At 35.9% G+C, this 21,838-nt stretch overlaps 1 protein-coding gene across 24 annotated transcripts in view; it reads left to right on the forward strand.

Moving 5' to 3' along the window:
* SGIP1 (SH3GL interacting endocytic adaptor 1) overlaps positions 1-21,303 on the forward strand; it is a 245,175-nt gene extending 223,872 nt beyond the window's left edge. For all 24 annotated transcript variants that reach the window (XM_033225190.1, XM_033225193.1, XM_033225191.1 and 21 more), the window contains 5 exons: positions 4,263-4,395; positions 9,793-9,995; positions 11,126-11,190; positions 11,743-11,907; positions 13,222-21,303. In XM_033225190.1, coding sequence (XP_033081081.1) covers positions 4,263-4,395; positions 9,793-9,995; positions 11,126-11,190; positions 11,743-11,907; positions 13,222-13,244 — 589 coding nt within the window. In that variant the 3' untranslated portion in view covers positions 13,245-21,303. The remainder of the gene's footprint in view (positions 1-4,262; positions 4,396-9,792; positions 9,996-11,125; positions 11,191-11,742; positions 11,908-13,221) is intronic.
* Positions 21,304-21,838: the final 535 nt, after the last annotated feature.

The raw sequence follows: 21,838 nt of genomic DNA on the forward strand, positions 1-21,838 counted from the left end.
ATCTTTTTATTTTTATTTTGTTTCATTTTATTTTATTTTTGAGATGGAGTCTCACTCTGTTGCCTAGGCTGGAGTACAGTGGCACCATCTCAGCTCACTGCAACCTCCGCCTCCTTGGTTCAAGTGGTTCTCCTGCCTCAGCCTCCCAAGTAGCTGAGATTACAGGTGCCCACCACCACGCCTGGCTAATTTTTGTATTTTTAGTAGATATGGGGTTTCGCCATGTTGGCCAGGCTGGTCTCCAACTCCTGCCCTCAAGTGATCTGCCCACCTCAGCCTCCCAAAGTGCTGGGATTACAGCCATGAGCCACCACACCTGGCTTTCTCTTTAAATCAATTGTGTGTGTAGGTGTGACTGTGCATGTGCAGATGCATAATAAAGACATCAAATACAGGTTTAATATTTAATACAATTTCATTGTAATGATCATTGCTTTGATGGAACTTTACATGTATGACATAAAATAAACTTATGCAAATATGTTTATATAAATATAATTTTCACATTTTCTAGCTATTAAACCAAAATTTGATGTCTTTATTATGCATATGCGCAGTCACACAAACCCACATGCATGCATGCTATTAAAATGCTCAATTATACAAGTTAATTATTTGCAGTGAATGAGCTGAAAGGAGTCTTCTTGACAGCTTCTCCATCATTAAGTCCTGATGTTCATCTACAAACCTCTGTCTGAAGTGGCCACTTTTCTCTTTACTGCCACCTCCCTTGTCCAAGTGACCACTGTCTTTTCCCTGTAGCACTGCAATTGCCTTCTTCTCTCCCTGAGTCCAATCTTGCCCCTCTCCAGTACATTTTAACAGCCAGGTGGTCTTTTATGAGTAAATCAGGTCATCTTTGTTCACAACTCCCTGGTGGTTTTGTATTACCGTTGTCCCAGAATCTAAACGTGTTACTATTGCCTTTGAGGCCTTGAGTTATTTACCTTGTCTGCCTCTCCATTCTCATCTCCCACCATCCTGCCTCAGAATCCTTTTAGCTCCAGCAAGACCTGTCAATCTCAGAAACAGGCTGAGTCCCACAACACGGCTTTGTAGTATGTTTCCTCTGCCTCAAATACTATTTCAACCTTCTTCACCTGACTCCAACTCATCCTTTAGTCTCAGCTCTACTCTGCCTCCCACACTATCCCATTCTCCTCCCCATACCCCCACCAACCAGCCCTAAACTAGTAGCTTGGTGCAAAAGTAATTGCAGTTTCTACCATTACTTTTAAATGACAAAAATCACAATTACTTTTGCGCCAACCTAATAAATTCTATCCCTCTCTAAAGGTACCCTGTTCTTTTCCTTTGTGGCACTTACTACAGTTAATAATGACATATCTATTTGTGTTTCTTCATTCATCCATCTGCCACACAAGACTGTGCAAACCATGAGGGAATGGGAAAAGTCTCTTAATTCAAATTCTTGCTTCAGTTTCCCTCCATGTTTTAGTTGCGCACGTTGAGCCAGTTTATTTTTCAAGGTTCTTCCATCCGAAATTAGGAATTATGTGCCAATATCTTGCCAGTTTCTTTGTAAATATGACTGGTGTCATAGTTACAGTTTTTGTTGCATTTTTAGGCAGTTATGTTGCCAAGTTCTTATGCATATGTGCAAAAGTTGTATACATATATTAACATATTGGTCTTATACATAGAATCAAATATCATTCAAAAGGGTTTTGCTTAACAAAATATTATATAGACCCCTAAATTATTATTTGCTAAAGTAAAGAAAAAAAGAAAAAATATATCACATTAATTTGGATCTTATGAACTCTAAATATTTAATCACTGTAACAGGGCTGTGATGAGTGACCCTTTAGTCATCTATAGACTCTTTAGTTTTGTTATGCAGTGCCATTCCACTACCTCGACCCCCACAATCATCCCCAGTTTTTAAAAAGGTGTTGTTGACCAAGCATCATTCTAGATTGCAGTCCCAGCCTTTAGTGTCTGTCATCAGCCAATTGTTTCCTTAATGTTTGCTGAAGAAGACTTCATATGTCACCATGGCCCCTGGGCATTTTGGTTTGCAATCCCTACGACAGGGGTCACATTGAAGATTACATCTACTTTTTTCTTGTGAAAAAAGTTTGCCTGTAAAAAATATGCGGGAACGGCCGGGCGCGGTCTCTCAAGCCTGTAATCCCAGCACTTTGGGAGGCCGAGACGGGCGGATCACGAGGTCAGTAGATCGAGACCATCCTGGCTAACACGGTGAAACCCCGTCTCTACTAAAAAAAAATATATACAAAAAAAAAATTAGCCGGGCGAGATGGCAGGCGCCTGTAGTCCCAGCTACTCGGGAGGCTGAGGCGAGAGAATGGCATAAACCCGGGAGGCGGAGCTTGCAGTGAGCTGAGATCCGGCCACTGCACTCCAGCCTGGGCGACAGAGCGAGACTCCCTCTCAAAAAAAAAAAAAAAAAATATGCGGGAACAAATGTCAAGTCATGTATGAGACTGAAGAATGCTCAAGAAGCCTTGAGCAGTCAAGAATTCCATCTCTGTGTAAGCATTTGATTGGCAAAGCTTTCTTGAATATTTTTTAAAGCAGGTTCTCTAAGAAATTATCACAGACCTATGACAACTTATTTTGCTATTAAACTCAGCAAATGTATTTCTTTAAAATTGTTTTATATAATTGAGGATTTCCCAATTATTCAAATCTACTTAGTACAAATTAATGACATGATGCTGGATATTAATTCTGAACCTCTGTTTTGGCATAGTGGGAAAGTGTGATCTGTACAACTGATATGGGCTGGAATCTGGCTCTGTTTCTTAATAGCTGCATGACCTTAAGCAAATTATTTAATTTCACTGGCCCTTTGTTACTCTTACCTCCTGCCTGCTTGTGTAGCAACAGCTCTGGGAGCTTGGGTAACTTAGATGCTTTTCAATTAAAAAACTCAGATAGCCCTTATCAGCATCCCTAGCTCAGTCAACAAAGGGCAAAGTCTTAAGGACAAGGTGTGTTTTCCACCCCCTTCCTCCATTTCCAGGGCCAAAGAGCTTTACCTCGTCCTCAATAACCTTATATACAGGGACAGCAAAATCACACTGGTCACACTGAGACTTAGCCACCCTTTCCTAACAGATCAGTGACAGTTTTAAGGCCCTGGCGTTTTTTACTCAGCTTTCTTGATTTATGTGAATTCTGGAGACTGAATCACAGCAACTTACTTTTGACCTGTCTTTTCAGTTTTTCACTGTATCAGCCTTTTCTCAACCCCGAATTTTCTCTTTTTATAACAAGTTTGCTCATCTTTAAAAACAAAGACAATAATTCTTCCTTTGTAGGGTAGATTTTAATGAAATAGTTTATAATGCCTAGCATATAATAGGTGCTCAAGAAATTATAACTACTGTTATTGTACTATATAGGATATTCTGAAAGTGAAGTGTCAGCAAATGTGTGTGACAAGTAACTGAATCCCTTGTGGCTTTAGCTTCCTCATTATATGGGAAATGAGTTATATGTTTGTACACTCTTGCCTGATTCTTTTTATCACTGAGATGAGCATTTGCAAGATAGATTGGGTAAGTGGTCTGTATACAGGCCTCTGAGCAAAGCTAAGACTCTCATAGGGATATAAAACTTCTTAGCTTGTAAAGACTCTGCTCTTCTTCTGTATTATAACTACCATGATTGTCATTTAAACTCCAGGATCATCTTATAAGTGAAGTGAAATCTTTGATGATTTAAATGCTCATGGATGAAATATTATGAATGCTGAAAAGGTAGCATGGTAATTTTAGTATCACTGTTTTCTGCTTAGTTGGTGATAAAGGCCGTGTTTACATTTGACCAAATATTTTGCTGAATAATTTCTGAGAAATTACTGGTGAAAGTAATTCAAAAGTAAATAAATGTATTCAGTTCCTTAATTGCATTAACTGACTAATTTAGACAAAACTGGTGCAGTAGAAAGGGCTATTAAGTTTGAGATAATAAATAATTCACTCTTGAAAGCACCCAATTATCACTGCAATTAGTTAATATTACTGAGCACTCACTGAGACTGATAGCAACACAGTAGCTCCTCCCTGTGGATATTAATCTACCAACACAAGGGCATTCAGAACTGTATTTGTACAAAAACCACACCACTGTTAATAGATTCATAATAATCTCTACAAATTGTCAAAAGATGGCTCTACATATCAGATGACAATTTGCTAAGATGCTTCTTGTAGGGTTTGCATTTGTTTTAAGATGCTACTCAATCATTTTTCTTCCCAAATGAACAGTGATAATACACAAAATGATGCCAATACCAAGGAATTCTGGGTAAACATGCCAAATTTGATGACTCACCTAAAGAAAGTGTCTGAACAAAAACCCCAGGCTACATATTATAACGTTGACATGCTCAAATATCAGGTAAGCCTATTTACATGGTCAGTATCTCTTTCACATGACATACTTGTTGTCTAAAGTACCTATTATTGAATAGAAATAACCAAAGTAATGCTTCTTTTAACATTATTTAAAAGCTATAACTCATTTTTCTAAATGGAAACTTTAAAAGACAACTTGGGGACTACTGACAAAAATATTCATACATGTTCTTATTAGTTCAAGCTTACAAGTAAAATATTTTATCACAAAATTAGAGAAATGTGCCACAAAAAATGAAGTTGCAGAACATTATACTAATTAAGATTACAATTTTATGTTAATAAACAAGATGATTATAATTTTGTTAAGAACATTACTATACTACAACCTCTTATTTTAAATGATTCAGTGTAAACAATCTGCTTTCGTTTTTCTAGTAAGATAGTCCTATGAAAGAATTCTAATAAAAATCTAACGTTAAGAAATAGTTCAATAATAAAGGAATGTTTGATACATACAATATATGAGAACTTTCTTTTTGTATCTAGGATTGACCTTACCTCAAATTATTATTCATACCAGGATCCTGATAGTGCCTGAGTCTCTCATTGATTCTCAGCCACTTGAGTGACTGGATTTTTTTTCTTTTTTTTATTTTTTATTTTTTGAGACAGAGTCTCACCCTGTCACACAGGCTGGAGTGCAGTGGCACAATCTCGGCTCACTGCAACATCCACCTCCCACGTTCAAGCGATTCTCCTGCCTCAGCCTCCCGAGTAGCTAGGATTACAGCCGTGCAGCAGCACGCCCTGCTAATTTTTTATATTTTTAGTAGAGACAGGGTTTCACCATGTTGGCTATGCTGGTCTGGAACTCCTGACCGCAGGTGATCCACCCGCATCAGCCTCCCAAAGTGCTGAGATTACAGGCATGAGCCACAATACCAGCTGACTGCCTAGATTTTTTTAAACCTTTTTATTTTTTAATTGACAGGTACAATTGTATATCTGTATTAGGTACAACATGATATTTTGAATATATGTACGTTGTGGAATGACTAAATTAAACTAACATATTCATTACCTCACATAGTTATCTTTGTGATGAGAACACTTTCCATTCACTGTCTTTAGCGTTTTTCAATAATACAGTATATGGTTATTACCTATAGTCACCACATTATGCAATTGATCCTTGTATTTATTCTTCTCATCTAACTGAAGTTTTTTGTCCTTTGAACAACATCTCCCTAAACAAACCCCCACCCCAACCACCTCCACCACCACTACCTCAGCCTATGGTAACCACCATTCTACTCTCTGATTCTATAAGATCAACTTTTATTTTTATGTTTATTTTATTTTATTTATTTAGTTTTTTTGAGATGAAGTCTCGCTCTGTTGCCCAAGCTGGAGTGCAGTGGCACGATCTCAGCTTATAGTAGCATCCACCTCCTGGGTCCAAGCAATTCTCCTGCCTCAGCCTACCAAGTAGCTGGGATTACAGGCACGCACCACCATCCTGGCTACTTTTTGTATTTTCGATAGAGACGGGGTTTCACCATGTTGGCCAGGCTGGTCTCAAACTCTTGGCCTCAGGTGATCCCCCTGCCTTGGCCTCCCAAAGTGCCACTGTGCCCAGCCAAGATCAACTTTCAAATATTTCACATAAGAGTGAGATCAGGTGGTATTGGTCTTTCTGTGCCTGGCTCATTTCATTTACCATATTTTTAATGCATTGTGATTTTTGATTAAGTATGTTCAGATTAATTTTCTTAAAATGAAGAAAGTTGTACTTTAATAAAAATCAGGACATCTCAAACTTGACTGTGTTTCTCAATCAAATGCCGGTTCTGAATTGATGCTAAAAAGAAATATACATTATATATATTTATTTATAATAGTTATATATACAATATATAATACTTATGAAATAACACATTATATTTATAAATATAAATATTTATTTACACAAATATTTTAGGCTGGGCGCGGTGGCTCAAGCCTGTAATCCCAGCACTTTGGGAGGCCGAGACGGGTGGATCACGAGGTCAGCAGATCGAGACCATCCTGGCTAACATGGTGAAACCCCGTCTCTACTAAAAAATACAAAAAAAAAACTAGCCGGGCGAGATGGCGGGCGCCTGTAGTCCCAGCTACTTGGGAGGCTGAGGCAGGAGAATGGCGTGAACCCGGGAGGCGGAGCTTGCAGTGAGCTGAGATCCGGCCACTGCACTCCAGCCTGCGCGGCAGAGCGAGACTCCGCCTCAAAAAAAAAAAAAAAAAAAAAAAAAATTTTAAATATATTTATATAAATATTTTAAAATATTATATAAAATATACAAATATATAAATATGATGTATTATATGTGAATATAATATATAATATATTATATGTGAATATATTATATATTATATGTAAATATAGGTAGATATCATTATTAAATACACGTGTAATATATGTATATTTGGGAGTGTTAGGACCTAGCAGATACATATATATATTTAATTTTTTTATTTTATTTAATTGGCTTGGAATGCAACCCAAGTATCTGTACTTTGTATAAGTTTCTCAAGGGAGTCTATGCATCCTATGCTTTGGAAAATATTTATTTAAATTGTTGTAAGGAAACCATTTAAAGTGAAATATCTATATAATGGTATATTTTCCAAAAATGCAAAAGAATATAATTTTTCCTTATGAAAATAGTATATACTCTTTGAACATTATGGATAATACTGAAAAAATATGTAATACGGTATAAATTCATCACTTACAAATTAAAATATAACAGAAAACACATTTTATATAATTTTTTCCCAAAATATTTTAAAATGCTTAGTGACTGCTTTATGCTTTGAGAGAAATGAAAGGAAATAAGAAAGGAAAACTCTAAATGTAATTTTTTTCTGAATGAGAAATTAAATTTCAAGGCAGAAGTTAAATTTCATGTATGGTTTGCATCCCCAAAGTGTGAAAATAAGATGGCAGTTCCTTTCCTTCGTGGACGCTGGTTATATACACTGCATGTACGTCTTCACTTCAGATTAAAAAAATTTTTAATCATTAAATCCTATAGAGTTTTTTTCATTTCCATGTTTGTTATTAAGTAAATCTAGAAATTAGACAGGATTCACCTATTGCAGTATGAACTTTGTGTAAAGTACTAAAGTGTAGGCAAGGGCTGGACGTGGTGGCTCACGCCTGTAATCCTAACACTTTGGGAGGCTGAGACGAGAGGATCGCTTGAGCCCAGGAGTTCAAGACTAGCCTGGGCAACATAGTGAGATCCCGTCTCTACTTTTTTAAAATAAATAAAGTGTAGGCAATATACTGAATTCTAGAATTAAGTCAGCTTTCTACTGGCCACTGACATCAGGTACTTAATATCCCAGAACCTCAGTTTCCTCATCTTCAAATAAGGGTAATAATTACATCTACCTATTTTATAGCTTACTATAAGAAGTTAATAGCCTAATATATTTCAAAGTAATTTGTGAAATGTAAACTGCCCAAGACTTGCTGCTTTATTTTAACGTGTGCTCTGAGGAATCCCTTTTGCTGTTATTTAGCTGTGTTTTTGTTGTTGTTTTTCAACAATGCAAGGAATTGGGTGGAGAAGTACAATTAGCATTTTGTGGAACTGCCCTTAAATGCAGCACGTTTAGTTTCTGGCCCAAAAGGATCCCCCAGAAATTGGGACAATCAAAAACACATTTTCATATATCCAAAAAGCACCTCCCCAGGTAAAGGAACTATAATCAGGTTGAGAACTACTGCTGAGGACAGAGTTCAGAAAAAGGGGTGGGGGAGGGGGATTCTGCTCTGCTTTTGATCTGCTTTAGTTAATAGATTTCTAAATAAATGTTTGCCTGCAGAAAGCATTATGCTGCCAATCATATTCAAAGTTTAAAAACTATAATGGTTAACTAGCTTAAATTGTCATCAAAGCCATATCTGTCATTTTATAAAAGAATCCATTTTGGGGCTTGTTTCTGCCACAGCCACTCCTGCCTTCAGAGTTCCATCTACCCTCAGGACCCTTCTCCATGGTGACCATATGTGCAGGCATTTCCTAGACAGTTGTTTATATCCTTCAAAATCAGCAAAGCTCATCACACTCCATGAATAAAAATCCAAGGGCATAGACACCACTCATCTGATCCCTGCAATGTACGTGTACTTGTGAGAGGTGACTTTCTTTTTTTTTTTTTTTTTTTTGAGATGGAGTCTCGCTCTGTCGCCCAGGCTGGAGTGCAGTGGCCGGATCTCAGCTCACTGCAAGCTCCGCCTCCCGGGTTTACGCCATTCTCTCGCCTCAGCCTCCCCAGTAGCTGAGACTACAGGCGCCCGCCATCTCGCCCGGCTAATTTTTTGTATATTTTAGTAGAGATGGGGTTTCACCGTGTTAGCCAGGATGGTCTCGATCTCCTGACCTCGTGATCCGCCATCTCGGCCTCCCAAAGTGCTGGGATTACAGGCTTGAGCCACCGCGCCCGGCCGAGAGGTGACTTTCTTAGAGACCTATTCAGCGCCATAATGAACGATCGAGAAATTGTAACACTGTAAATTTTTCACTGTGGACCCAGAATTCACATCAATATTATTGTCTTTAGATCCATGTTTGTTGATTCTTCAAACCTGGTTTTTTCTTGGTCAAGCTCACAGCTGATTCTAATTAGTATCAACAGTAGATTCCAGTGCTGTAGCACTTCCAGCTAAAGGAATCCCAAAGGAAGTAAAAACTGGAAGTAACTTCCAGTTACTCCCTTTGGGATTTGCCAAAGTAAGGACTTGAAACCAGGTATGAAATCCCAAAGGAGTAATAATAACCTACCCTAGTCTAACTCACTGGTTTGTTGTAGAAGAGAAAATATGGTAAGAGGTGGCATTTATGAAAATGTAATTCCTAGTGTGTGCTAGGCATCCTGCTGAGTGTTTCACAAAAAAAAAAATCTCCTTCAATCTTCCTGACAACCCTATAGGTAAATATGATTGTTGTAATTCCCATTTAGCAGATGAGGAAAGAATTGAAGCTCAGAGGGGTTTAGGGACTTGTCCAAGATCACTCAGCTTGTAAGTGGAGTGGCAGAATCAGAATTCACACCTGGGACTGTCTAGCTTCCTGGCCTCAGCTCCCGGCCAGTGTACTATTCCACCTCCTTAACTGACATGAAGTGTACTGGAAACTCCAAAGTGCCACTGAGACTAGTAGCTGCTTTCGTGTTTTTAGTCTGTAATGGTTTACCTGAAGCACCCAGCTCTCTCTTACAGCACCCTTCACGGTGCCTGTCACTCATGGTTGCTTGTGAGCAGCATAAACAACACGATGACATTTTGATGTCTAAGAACATCCCTGTGGGAGAAAATCATAGCTTCTGGTTTTGTTTCAGATTATTGGTCGAGCCTTAAATGTTCTCTTCCCTGTCATTTGGCAAGGTGTCTGCCCAGGGCATTCAGTCCACGCCTCTAAACCTGGCAGTGAATTGGCGATGTGAGCCTTCAAGCACTGACCTGCGCATAGATTACAAATACAATACAGATGCAATGACGACCGCTGTGGCCCTCAACAATGTGCAGTTCCTGGTCCCCATCGATGGAGGAGTCACCAAGCTCCAGGCGGTGCTCCCACCAGCGGTCTGGTATGAAGCCTCCTGTTCTCCCCACCAAAGGGCTCCTCTGGGTCAAGGGGTCACAGACTTCTTAGCACTTGTGTGTCCTGTAGGAGGAGATGACAGCAGGCCTGTGTATTAGGGTTCAGGACGGGAAATAGAATCTGCTGGTAGCTATTTTAAGCAAAAACTAATTCAACAGGGACTTCAATGCTTACACAATGGTGGAAGTGCTAAAGGAACAGGCTGAATCTCCAAAAAAGCCTCCCAGAGCTCTACAGAACTGGCCTGCCACAATCCAGGGAAGGAGAGAAATTAGAAGGCCACCGGTAGAACCACAGAATTCAAGAAGCCACAGCTGTAACTCTGATCCTAGGACCAGCAAGCTCCTATTGGTACCTCCTTAAGTGCTTCTTGGCACCCACAAATTAGAGGCTAGAGTGGACCCCTGGTGTTAGAAGATCCCCACATCTGAGTTAGATTGCTGGTTAGAGGAAAACAGTCAAGAAAGCTGCAGGAGAATGGCCTTTGCCTCCTTTCTGTCTTCTAAATCTCAAACCGTGCATGCAATTGGTAAACCTAATTTGTACCTAGGACCCTAACTGCAAAGGCCTCTGAGAAATGTAGTGTTTCATTTTGTAGCCTCTGAACTATAAAAAGGCACACTAGAGAAGGTATGGGACTAGAAACTGAATAGATACATTGTGCCTATATCATCTGTTATAAAGGACTTGTTCTAGAAAGAGCATTTCATTTTTCCATATGACTGTCAGAAGCAAAAAGTGGAATTTGTTTTAAAAATGAATGTCAGTCAGATCATGACCCCAATTTAAATTACCTTAATTAATTGATTAACTAATACTTCCATCTATCTTCCCGTGTATCTGTTTCAGCAAATTTATTTTTTAAAAAAATTTTAGCTCTACTTTGTCCTCTAAATGTTCATTTCACTGTTTTCTAGCTAGTTACAATAAGGACAGAGAAAAAAGAGTTATGTATGTCTGGGAGGGGAGAGAGAGAGAGACAGGGAATTTTTAAATTGTAGTAAAACTTTTCAAGATCTATTTTTAAAAATTAATACTATACGAAAAAAAAAACATAGCATCCACTAAACAAAAACTCTTGGATATGCAAAAACCTTTTACCTAATTCATTTTTAGGAACGCTGAACAACAGAGAATATTGTGGAAGATTCCTGATATCTCTCAGAAGTCAGAAAATGGAGGTAATGGAATCACAAGCTTATTTTATTTAACATGTAAAGCTAAAATGGCTTTTAGGTATTTGCCAACTATTACCCAAAACATGTAGCAATAAAAACAAGCAGAATATTTCACTCCATTTTTGCATTTACTTATTTCAATTAATAAAAGCAAATAATTCTTCAATGAATTCTCTTTTACCCCTTTTCTACAGACTCCACATCAAACTATCGTTTAGGCCTCTTAAGGAGGCATGTTTTCATCCTGTGTCAGATTCCACACTCCCTGATTAGACATTTTTCACTCTCCTCAGAGAGAGTGAAAAATCATAGGTTGGAAAATACAAGGGCTTCCAAGTAGCCCATCTTCAAATTTTGAGGTACCATCTCACGGAAGTACACTTCTACCAGTGTGCAAATAGAGTTGCTCATAATATTCAATGATAAACTTCATTTAATCACCATTTTGTCAATGAAGTCTGATTTTGTATGTTAATTTTTGAATGCAATCTCCAAAATTATATCCAGAATATTACATTGGCTGTTACCTTGTAATAATGTTTGTTTTTTTTTTAGGGGTGGGTTCTTTGTTGGCAAGATTTCAGTTATCTGAAGGCCCAAGCAAACCTTCTCCATTGGTTGTGCAGTTCACAAGTGAAGGAAGCACCCTTTCTGGCTGTGACATTGAACTTGTTGGAGCAGGGTATCGATTTTCACTCATCAAGAAAAGGTTTGCTGCAGGTAAATAAGTATCTTGATTTTTTCATTTGCATAAATAATGTTGCCTTAGCTACTCTTCCTTAAGAGGAATAGATTGTGATTTTCTCATCTTTTTCCTCCACCTCTTTTCCACTCCCAACCCCCATCCCAATTAGAAAACAAACCAGTTATTGAATGAAGTAGAAGTAGGACAATGAAATAGGACAGTGAATCAGAAGTCAGGAGGCTCTGACTTCTAACTCTGTTTCTTAAGTGGGACTAGTTGTTCCCATTATATAGATGTATATACTGAGGTTAATGGAGTAAATCCTACTTTTATTAGATTGATGAACCAGACAAATACTGTTTGCTTTTTTTTTTTTTGGGGGGGGTGGTGAGCTGGAGTCTCACTCTGTTGCCCAGGCTGGAGTGCGGTGGTGCCATCTCGGCTCCTTGCAAGCTCCACCTCCCGGGTTCACGCCATTCTCCTGTCTCAGCCTCCCAAGTAGCTGGGACTACAGGTGCCCACCACCAAGCCCGGCTAATTTTTTGTATTTTAGTAGAGGCGGGGGTTCACCGTGTTAGCCAGGATGGTCTTGATCTCCTGACCTCGTGATCTGCTCGCCTCAGCCTCCCAAAGTGCTGGGATTACAGGCGTGAGCCACTGCACCCAGCCTTGCCTTTTAATGTATCTCCCACCTGAAAACTTTTTGTTCTCTGACAGGGCTTCATAGGTTTAGACTTGTCAGGTTTAGCTGAGATCTGGGAGAATCTATTTTTCATTTTAATCACAAACTCAAAGAATCTAGGCCACAGATCAAAAATGGTCACCCATAAGCTGAATGTGGCCATGAGACAAGTTTTATTTGGCACAAACCATGGGGTTTTGTTTTGTTTTTCAATTTGGGGAGAGGAACTCTCTAATACTAGAGTGATTATACTTTTCAGTGATTTGCTGGGATAAATCCTGGTTTTTCATGTCTGTTGTACTGATGTAATTATTAATTATACCCTTTTCACTCTCGAAAATGATCCAAGTTGGAAATAAGTTATATGATCACCCTTTCTAAAATAAGTTGCATTCTCACATCCAGAAATAAATCTCCCAATCTATTCTGGGCAAACCCCAAACCTCTGCAAATGGTTGATCTATGGAAATGTGAAAAGTCAACTAGCCGATCTGAAAAATTGAAAATTGATTTGGAAACGTTATGTATCTTTTATTTGTATTGCACCTCTAAAGTATACAGTATCTGGCTCCTAGGGGTAGGGAAGGAGGAATAGAAATGTTACCCATATAATAATTACATTATTGAACTAGCAGATAACCTGTTAACTTGTTGTTTTGTTTTGCAGGAAAATACTTGGCAGATAACTAATAAAATCTTACGCAAGGATTTGGAGGATTCATATAATGGAGAACTGATGTATGAGAAACAGGTTTTAATTTTGGTTTGATGAAAACAAACCAATATCTGCACTTGGGATACATCAGGTGGAAAGTCAATGACTTTCAGCTGTGATTTCCCTCACACAATACCATGACGACCAGTCCTACAGTATTTACTTCTAGGTGTAATATTGTTAATGGTTTTAAAATGTAATTATTGTATTTGTAAATTGTACTCTCATTCCAGTAAAGCAGTTAGACACTTGAGTTTTAGCATTTTACCATTCCTGAAATGGATGTAATTCAAACTGTGGTATGTAAATTTAATAGTAGTATTGTTGAATGGCACAATGCTTACAGAGGTAGATTGCATTTTGTCAATATATAAAATTTAAATATAATATTGATAGCTGTCATAAAAGGGGGTGCCACATATTAAAGAAACTTAAGTGGAACCAGAAGAAAAAGAAACAAACTTACTTTTCTTCAATCCTTAGTATGTTTTACTCTAGTGCTAAATAAAAATTCTATCTTCAAATGTTTAGTGGGTTAAATTGAGAAACTATTTCAGAAAAAAATTCTAAGGTTACAGCATATTCAAAGAAAAGCATTAGTTACCACTTTTTAAAAAGCTTTTTTTTCAAACTGCAAATTTCATAAAAATACAAACTGTGTAAACAGGGCCTCTTATTTTTATAACTTGTGTAAAAAGGGAAAGCAATTCATATTTAAAGTTTAAGTATATTAAATTATAATCAAGAGTAAAGAAGATGTTGAAGTCTTAACTACTTGCCCCTCTCTACAGTTTAGCAAATGTGGGGATTGCTGAATAATCAGTCAGACTAAAACCAAAATTGTGATTTTAAGATTACAAGACTTTCCGTAGTTGAACTGGCTAACAACTTTTGCCTAATTACTCTGAATGGATGATCTTCCTCATCCAGTATGGGGGAATGATACCTCGCGTCTTCCTCTTCATCAACAGGAAATCAAAATACTGAGACTGAGAATTTTAGGGAAAAAAAAAGTCCCCTGTTTAGATCCAGAAGGGTTTTAATCATTGTTTATAGCATTTGAGAATGAAAAAATAAGCTTTATAAATGAAATTCTATTCACATTACTGTGTAATAAATTTCCTTTCAGATGATTAAGATTCATTGTATAAAACTGTAAATCTTTGCCATTCTTGGAGAAGCAAGAGGAGAGTTATCAAAAATGTATGTCATTTCATCGTTGCAAGGTATAATAAAGACTGTAATTATTCAATCTGGCCCCACCATATGAACATTCAGAAAGACGAACTTCTTCGGGAGTCTCAGTTGTAAAACCTTCCCTCATTCAGATCTGAAAATGTTAGTCTTCCTTTAAGTCCTAGAACTTATTGAAACATAAACCAATTTTTATTATAGGTTATGCTATTAAATAACTATAATTATTAAGTTATTATTTTTATAATTAGTTGTTAAATTTTCATTTTATATCCACTCAAATTTAACAAAGAATCTTTAGCCCCTTTAAATTTTAGAATGAAATTAAATTTTTAAAGTCTTACTTCTAAAATGAGATTGTGACTGACAATTGTTTATAGTGAAACATTTTAAATTAATCTTTGTACTCCTCTGTTAGTGCTTGCTACCAAAAGAATGTTCCAGATGATTTGTTTTACCCTGGGAAAATTCTTACTATTCAACAAACTCTCAGTCGGCTCCCTAAAGTAGTCTGGTGTTGAAGTTTCTTTGAACAAACTAATTCGTATACTCATTTTATGTAAAGGTATCCAATTTGGATTTTGAAACCAAAATAGAAAATGCAAAATTCTAAATTCCATGAAACATGGAATTTATGACACCAAAATCAATGGAGAGTAAGCAGCAGAAAACTGAGAATTGTCCAGCATATAGATATAGCAATGTGTTTTTAAGTAATCAATTCATTTAAAAATTTGAATATTAATACAAAGCATATTAAAAAAGTGTAAATATTACTGGTTCTCATGTCTTTGTATTTATATTTTATTTTGTTTTATTTTGTATAGGTCTGGAATGAATTAGTAATTAAACACAAGGGTTTTTTCCCAAAAACTAATTTTATTGATTTTTAAAAATGTAATTAAAAGCATAGATTACAGTAATCTCTAACATTATTCAAATGTTTCTAGGGACTAAATTAGAAACTATGAAGGAATCCTGTAATTCCTTAATTGGTCTTTATGAAACAGAATGGGAGTCAGCAATTTTAAAATGATTGAACTATGAATAACCAGAACCTCAATAGAAAATGTATCCCTTCATCTTTCAGAAAAGACATCAAATAATAACACAGTAAGCTGGTATCAGGGATTTGTCTTTTGACATTTTGTTTTTTTTTTTTAATTTTGTAGATTATAATCTCCCGTTACATCTATATCCACAGTACTGTAGAATAAGAATTCATGTCCTGAAAATGATCCTAGGCAATGAAAGAGTCTCAGTTATCAAAGACGTTAAGTCATATTCATTTATTCATTTTATTCCCAAGTCAGAATAAAATGAACTAGTAGGTATTAAAACTATTTTCAGTACTAGGGGTTAAAACAAAAAGAAATGTTTCCAGTTAACCAGAACACCATTTCCTGAACGTTATGATCTTTAAAAGGTTCTGCTTTAGCAAGATAAAAAGTATAAATGATGCTACTTTATTTTGGCAACATGGAAAGTATGTTTTTCTTTTCCAATAAAATCCATATTTTCATGAAATTTTTAAAAATAAATTTTTATTAAGAATTAGTCTGAATTTTATCATAATTGAAATTTATAATTACTAAGAATTAAATTTTTTAATCATTTTTAAAGTTGTATTCTTCTCTACACCCACAGCCAAAATGGAAATTCACTGTATGGTATTTGGGAATATATTTCACCTGTAAAAGAAAGAATGTCCACAATTCAAAGGGTTTTGAGTTAATAAATAGGAATCCCTCAGTCAAACTACAGAACTTTTTTCGTTTTATATATTCTTAGCAAAGTATTTGAGCTATAATTACACATATTTCCACTTCTAAATCTTTTTTTAGAAAGCAGATAACTATAATACTATAGTTGGGTCTACCCCTAACTCCTGCCATATAATATTGGACAAGTCACTGCCCTTTTCAGTTTCTCATCTTTAGAATGAGGAGTTGGGATTGCCAGTGGCTTCCAAGCTTTTCTTAACAGCAGGGCATTTGTTTCTAATAAAATTGCACATGGAATCCTGGTAGGCAAAACAGCTCAAAGAAATGCAGGAGTTTCTCCAACAGTTTAAATCAGGGCTCCCCAAAGCGTGGTTTAAACACCATAACAACACGCAATGATCTGTCAAGTGTCTTCCAACTCTGAAGTTCCACAGTTGTAATTTATTCAGATAAACCACCTTTTGAGGCTTTATAAGCAAACTTGTAAAAATAATAGTAATTGAATGATACACAATAAAAATTGACAGAGTGTTTACCACATAGCAGTCACTACAGATATTAGCTCATTTAATTCTCTTATCAATCAAAAAATTGTAAGTACTCTTTTTAATTCCTGTTTTACAAGCGATGACACTGAGGCTTAAATAGAATAATTAATTTCCCCAAAATGACACTGCAGCTGACAATAACCCAGTTATTCTGACTGCAAAGTAAACGCCTTAATTGCTTTGTCCATCCTGAACAAAAAAAAATCTGTTTTATGTCACTGTACATACTTCATTTGAATGCCAAGGTAAAAGCCACCATGGAAAACCATTACCAAAATAAGGATAATTCCAATAACAAAATTGTCAAAAAAGAATCACTGCTTCTCAAAGTATGATTGGTGTCATCACTTACTAATGTTTTGTATCATCACTTATTAATGATTTTGTCTTGGTCACCACTATGCCTAGAAGATAGTAGGGACTGATAAACATTGTTAAACACCGTAACAACACACAATGATCTATGAAATGTCAATGTCTTCCATCCCTGAAATTCCATGATTCTTCTACTTTACTTAGATAAACCACCTTTTGAGGCATTGTAAGGTATCATGTATAATCAAGTTCATACAAGCTATACACAGTAGGCATTGATAAATTTGTATTGACAGCATAAACTTCTAGGGATGGGATTTGGGAATATACATTTTGATAAGTGCCCCAAATTTGAGAATCATTGCTCTAGTAGATCTCTAAGGTCCTTCTTAGTTCTGACATTATATCAGATTTTAAGCATTAAATTCTAAGATGAAAAACATTTTTCTAGTCAGTTTATTTTTCATTCAGTCCACTTAATTGCCTACAATCTTAAAAAAATATATTTTTTTCCTAGGAAAATTCCTATCTTTTTCTTAAAGTTACTCTGTTATACTATCTCAGTCTCAAAGTAGCCTGCAATGCATTTTCTCATTTTCATATTTCTGTCCTTTTCTTCAATGTCTTAAAAGACTTGAAGTAGAAGGGAGGTTGCAAGCTGTTATTTATTCAAACACAAAATCCTAATAAATGTTTCCTTCTTTGCAAGGGACATTCAGATCTCTAACTTGTGAGTTGAACCTATTTATTTTGTAAGCTTTTGACTTTACAAACATGTGGTATCCTCATTCTAAAAGAGTTGCACCAATATTTTTTCTCAAAATAGCCACAGGCTGTAAATTAAATTGAACAATACAGTAAAATATGCAGATACATACTAAACAGATGAGTGTGTGTGTGTGTGTCTGTGTTTAAGCTTTTCCTTTTCCAAAAGATTATACATTTGAGCAAAATCCCATTCAGTCTGAATGTACTCATTTTGCCACATGGTTTTCTGATCAGCAATTTTTTTAAAAAATGAAAGCATGATATTATATTTAATAATAGCAAAACAAGAGTGATCTCTAAATATAGCCTTGAAAGTTAATGTAATATGATGTGTCCATGCAATGAGTCAAATTAAATTGTTGATATAAATGTACAAATCAATCCAAGTTACACTGATTAAAGGGACTATTCGAATGACCAGCCTCACCACCTTTTACTGTGTGCACTTTCCTCTTAAGACTTTATTGTATTTTCCCTGCCCCTTTAGGCTTTTTTATCATGTGGAAACAGTATCTAAATGCCATTCTCTCACTTATGAATTAAATATGGCTACCATTAATGTTCCTTTTTGTCAGTGGAGTGCATGGAGGGAAAACAAAACAGGAATACATTGCTTAAGTCTCTAAATATTAAAAACAAATGAACAACAACAAAACACTTGCCTTTCTCTTGTGTCATTGCTTCAATGTTCTGTCATCTTCTGCAAGCTAGAGTTGCATTGTTGATATCTAATTAAGATCTAAATATCTTTCATGAAGGAGTGTTAAATGTAAAGTCTGTTGAGTTGACCATGGTGAATCTCTTGATTGGCCCTCATGTCTAATATCTGACTTCTTTCCTAAATGGGTATGTCTATGCGGAAAAGACACCTCATAGTTGACATTGACCATGGGTATAATAATTTATTCTCCAGGTTTAACTTCTAAAATTATTTTTCCTTCGATTTCTAACTGCCTCCTTCTATCCCTAGAGTAATACCTTGCCTCTCTTAAATACATCTTTATCCTTGTAAAAAAATGTTTTGGCAAAAAACAAATATATTTTTTAATGTCCCATAATGTTTTAAAGGGAAGAAGTAAAGAGTATTTGGGCTATGCTCACCAATATTCCAGTATTTTACAAATTGTGTTCTGGAAGATATTCATTGTGATCTGAGAACAAATGGTCCTGTACTATAATTCTCTCTCCTTGGACATTAATAATAAATGTTAGTGTTTAATGAAGCTTAAGAAAGTTATTGAATGAGGTAAAAACTTTTGTTTCTAAGCATACCTTGAGAACCCTTTGGAAAAGTTTTCTTTTAACACTAGTTTATATATCCTTCAATGATTGTAAGCAAAATAACCAGGAATGCTTTGAAAAAATGCTTCTGGAATTTTTTTTTAATTTTAAGGGAATTCCTGTCATTTCAAATGAATTGTTATCTATTTTAAATTTCATTAGTATCTCTTAGTGAATTTAACTTTATCATCTAAAATATTCAAAACAATAAAATTTTTTAAATTGTTTTTGTATTGTTTTTAAGGCTTGCACCTATGACCAGCATATCAGACCCCTATCTGTTGAAGATGTTTCCAATTGTTTGCAGTGTGGAATTAATGCCAGTGAATAATCTGCAGCAATGTTTTACTAAACAGCTTTAGGAATCTGAATCATGATAGATCCATGTTGACAGTTTTTTTACATAAGCTTGTCAGAAATTATATTAAAAACATTTTGGGGAAAGCCAAGAGCAGTGCACTGTTTAGCACAGATTTTGCAAGATTCTATACTTTTAATGAGCATTTCACAGGTTTTTGTTGTTGGTGGTGGTGGTGGTGGGTTTTTTTGTTGTTGTTGTTGTTTTGCTTTACTTTGCCAATCAGTTGCTTTTTTAGCAAATCAACAATGTTTCTTTAAAAACTTCCTGGGTAAATTGTCTGTTATCATACAGAAAAGAATCAAACTGAATCACTTTACATTTCTCTAAAGGTAGTTCAGTTTTTAATCCATCCAGAATTTGTGAATCAGCCTGATAGATCATAAGCCATGTATAATTTTAAAATGTTCCATTGAATGAGTATATCATACAAATGTTAATTCCATCTCACTCCTTCGCTTTTATATTACTTTTATGACTTTTTATCTGGCAAAGTAAATGTTTGATATTATTCATACACCATCACTCTAAGGTATTTTAAATCATACAACAAGTAACTATCACAAGGACCACTGTCCCAAGATCCAAAGTCAGATTTTTTTTTCTTTTCAAGTTGCTAGAATGATAATTCATGTAGCTGTTTTGATTTTTGATGTCAGAATTTAGTTCTTGCTTTGTTAAATAGACATACATGGAAGAGTTGGCTCCTGTCTAATTCATATTCTCTCTCGCTTTATCTCTCTCTCTCTCTCTTTCTTTCTCTCGGTGTGTATGTCTCTCTCTCTCTCCTCTCTGTCTAAGGGGAATTGGAAAATTGCTGCTGAATAATTTTTCTTGAAAAAGCCAAGTGTTGATATGATGATATATTAATCTTATCTATGAACAGAGCTTCACTACAGGCCAAGCAGTAATGTATACAGCTGGCTTTTTAAGCTGTTTGAACATGATTGTTTTTTATTAAAAAGAATTTTTGGGTTTTTTTTACTTGTATAGTAAAAGATCACATGAATTAAGTGCTCAGATATTAATTTTCATTCATACTAAGTGGCCATGTAAGGCATTGATTTTTTTAAACTTGAACAATATAAGAAACTAGGAATCTCAGAAAGATTGTGCTGTGTTTCTATAGGTAATGAAATCCTGTCAATTAAGGAAAATGCTGTGTGTAATTTGATTTGGTGGTAGCCTTTATTTAGAGCTCTCTTTGATCTATGTAGCAAAAATAGACTAAATTTCTTTTTAATCTTGTACTGAGTACATAATTTCACAAAAATACCTTGGGTATAAAATATTTATACAAGGAATTGTGGATTAAAATACTCAAGATACTTTTAAAATTTAGTCAAAATGTTGATTCCCAGCCTTTTTCCTACACGTCTATTTCAAAAGAGCATACTTTATTCTGACAGCCATTACTGCTTAGTCTGTGATGAAAACTTTACTGCTTCTATGCTGTGCTCAAGAGAAAACCAACAACAGAAGCGAAGGCTTGCTCCTTCACAGAATTGCAGCAAAGCTCTCTGCTGGCAATGGTGACAGGAAAGTGTGTAATTGACTTGTTGAAGATAATCATGAGACCATCAGAACATTACTTGCCTTATAAGTTAGAAATAGTATGGATATCACTTTTTGTAAATAATAATGTTTGTGGTTTTTGTTCATAATTTTCCCAATCACCTATTTCACAAAATCCTGAATATGCAATTATTTATTATGACACATGACTGCAACTAGGGCTCCCATTCCAGAACAAAGTTTAATTCTATATGTAAGTTGTTACTGAAATGTGATTTCTTTTTCTGGAAAATAAATGAAAAATATGAAAATAAATTGAATTGTAAATCTCTTTTACTGTCAGCCTCTTAAAATTTTACCCGCATTTCTGGAAAACTTCATTCCATGTTTAGGGTAGGGATGGTGGGCCAAAGGTCTGACAAAGGTCAAGGGTTTAGAGTTAGACAAATCTCAGCTCTGTGATTTAAGTATCGACTTGAGCATGTTACTCAACGATTCTACATTTCCTTATCTTAAAAAAAGATAGAGCAATGTCCCCTATGTCGTAGACGCTGAACAGATTCAATGAGATAATGTTTATCCATCACTCAGCAGTTCCTACCTAGTTCATAGTGGATATTCAGTCAACAATCCTTTCCTGTTCTTATCTTTCCATGAGTAGGGATTGGGATAGGCAAAAGAACCTATTGCTCTTCTTCCAAAACTATCCTAACACTGTGCTCCACCGGAATCCCAGTGTATTACTGTCAGTTAATGCTAATTGCTACAGGACACTCATCAAGAGCCATGCCCTTGGCTAGCTGCTTGGAGGCATCTTGTGTCTGCTTCCAAAGATTGCCCACTACAGGAGGGTCCCTATAGTGTTT

This window comes from Trachypithecus francoisi, unplaced genomic scaffold, assembly GCF_009764315.1.
Source record: "Trachypithecus francoisi isolate TF-2019V2 unplaced genomic scaffold, Tfra_2.0 Lachesis_group12, whole genome shotgun sequence".
NCBI lineage: Eukaryota > Metazoa > Chordata > Mammalia > Primates > Cercopithecidae > Trachypithecus > Trachypithecus francoisi.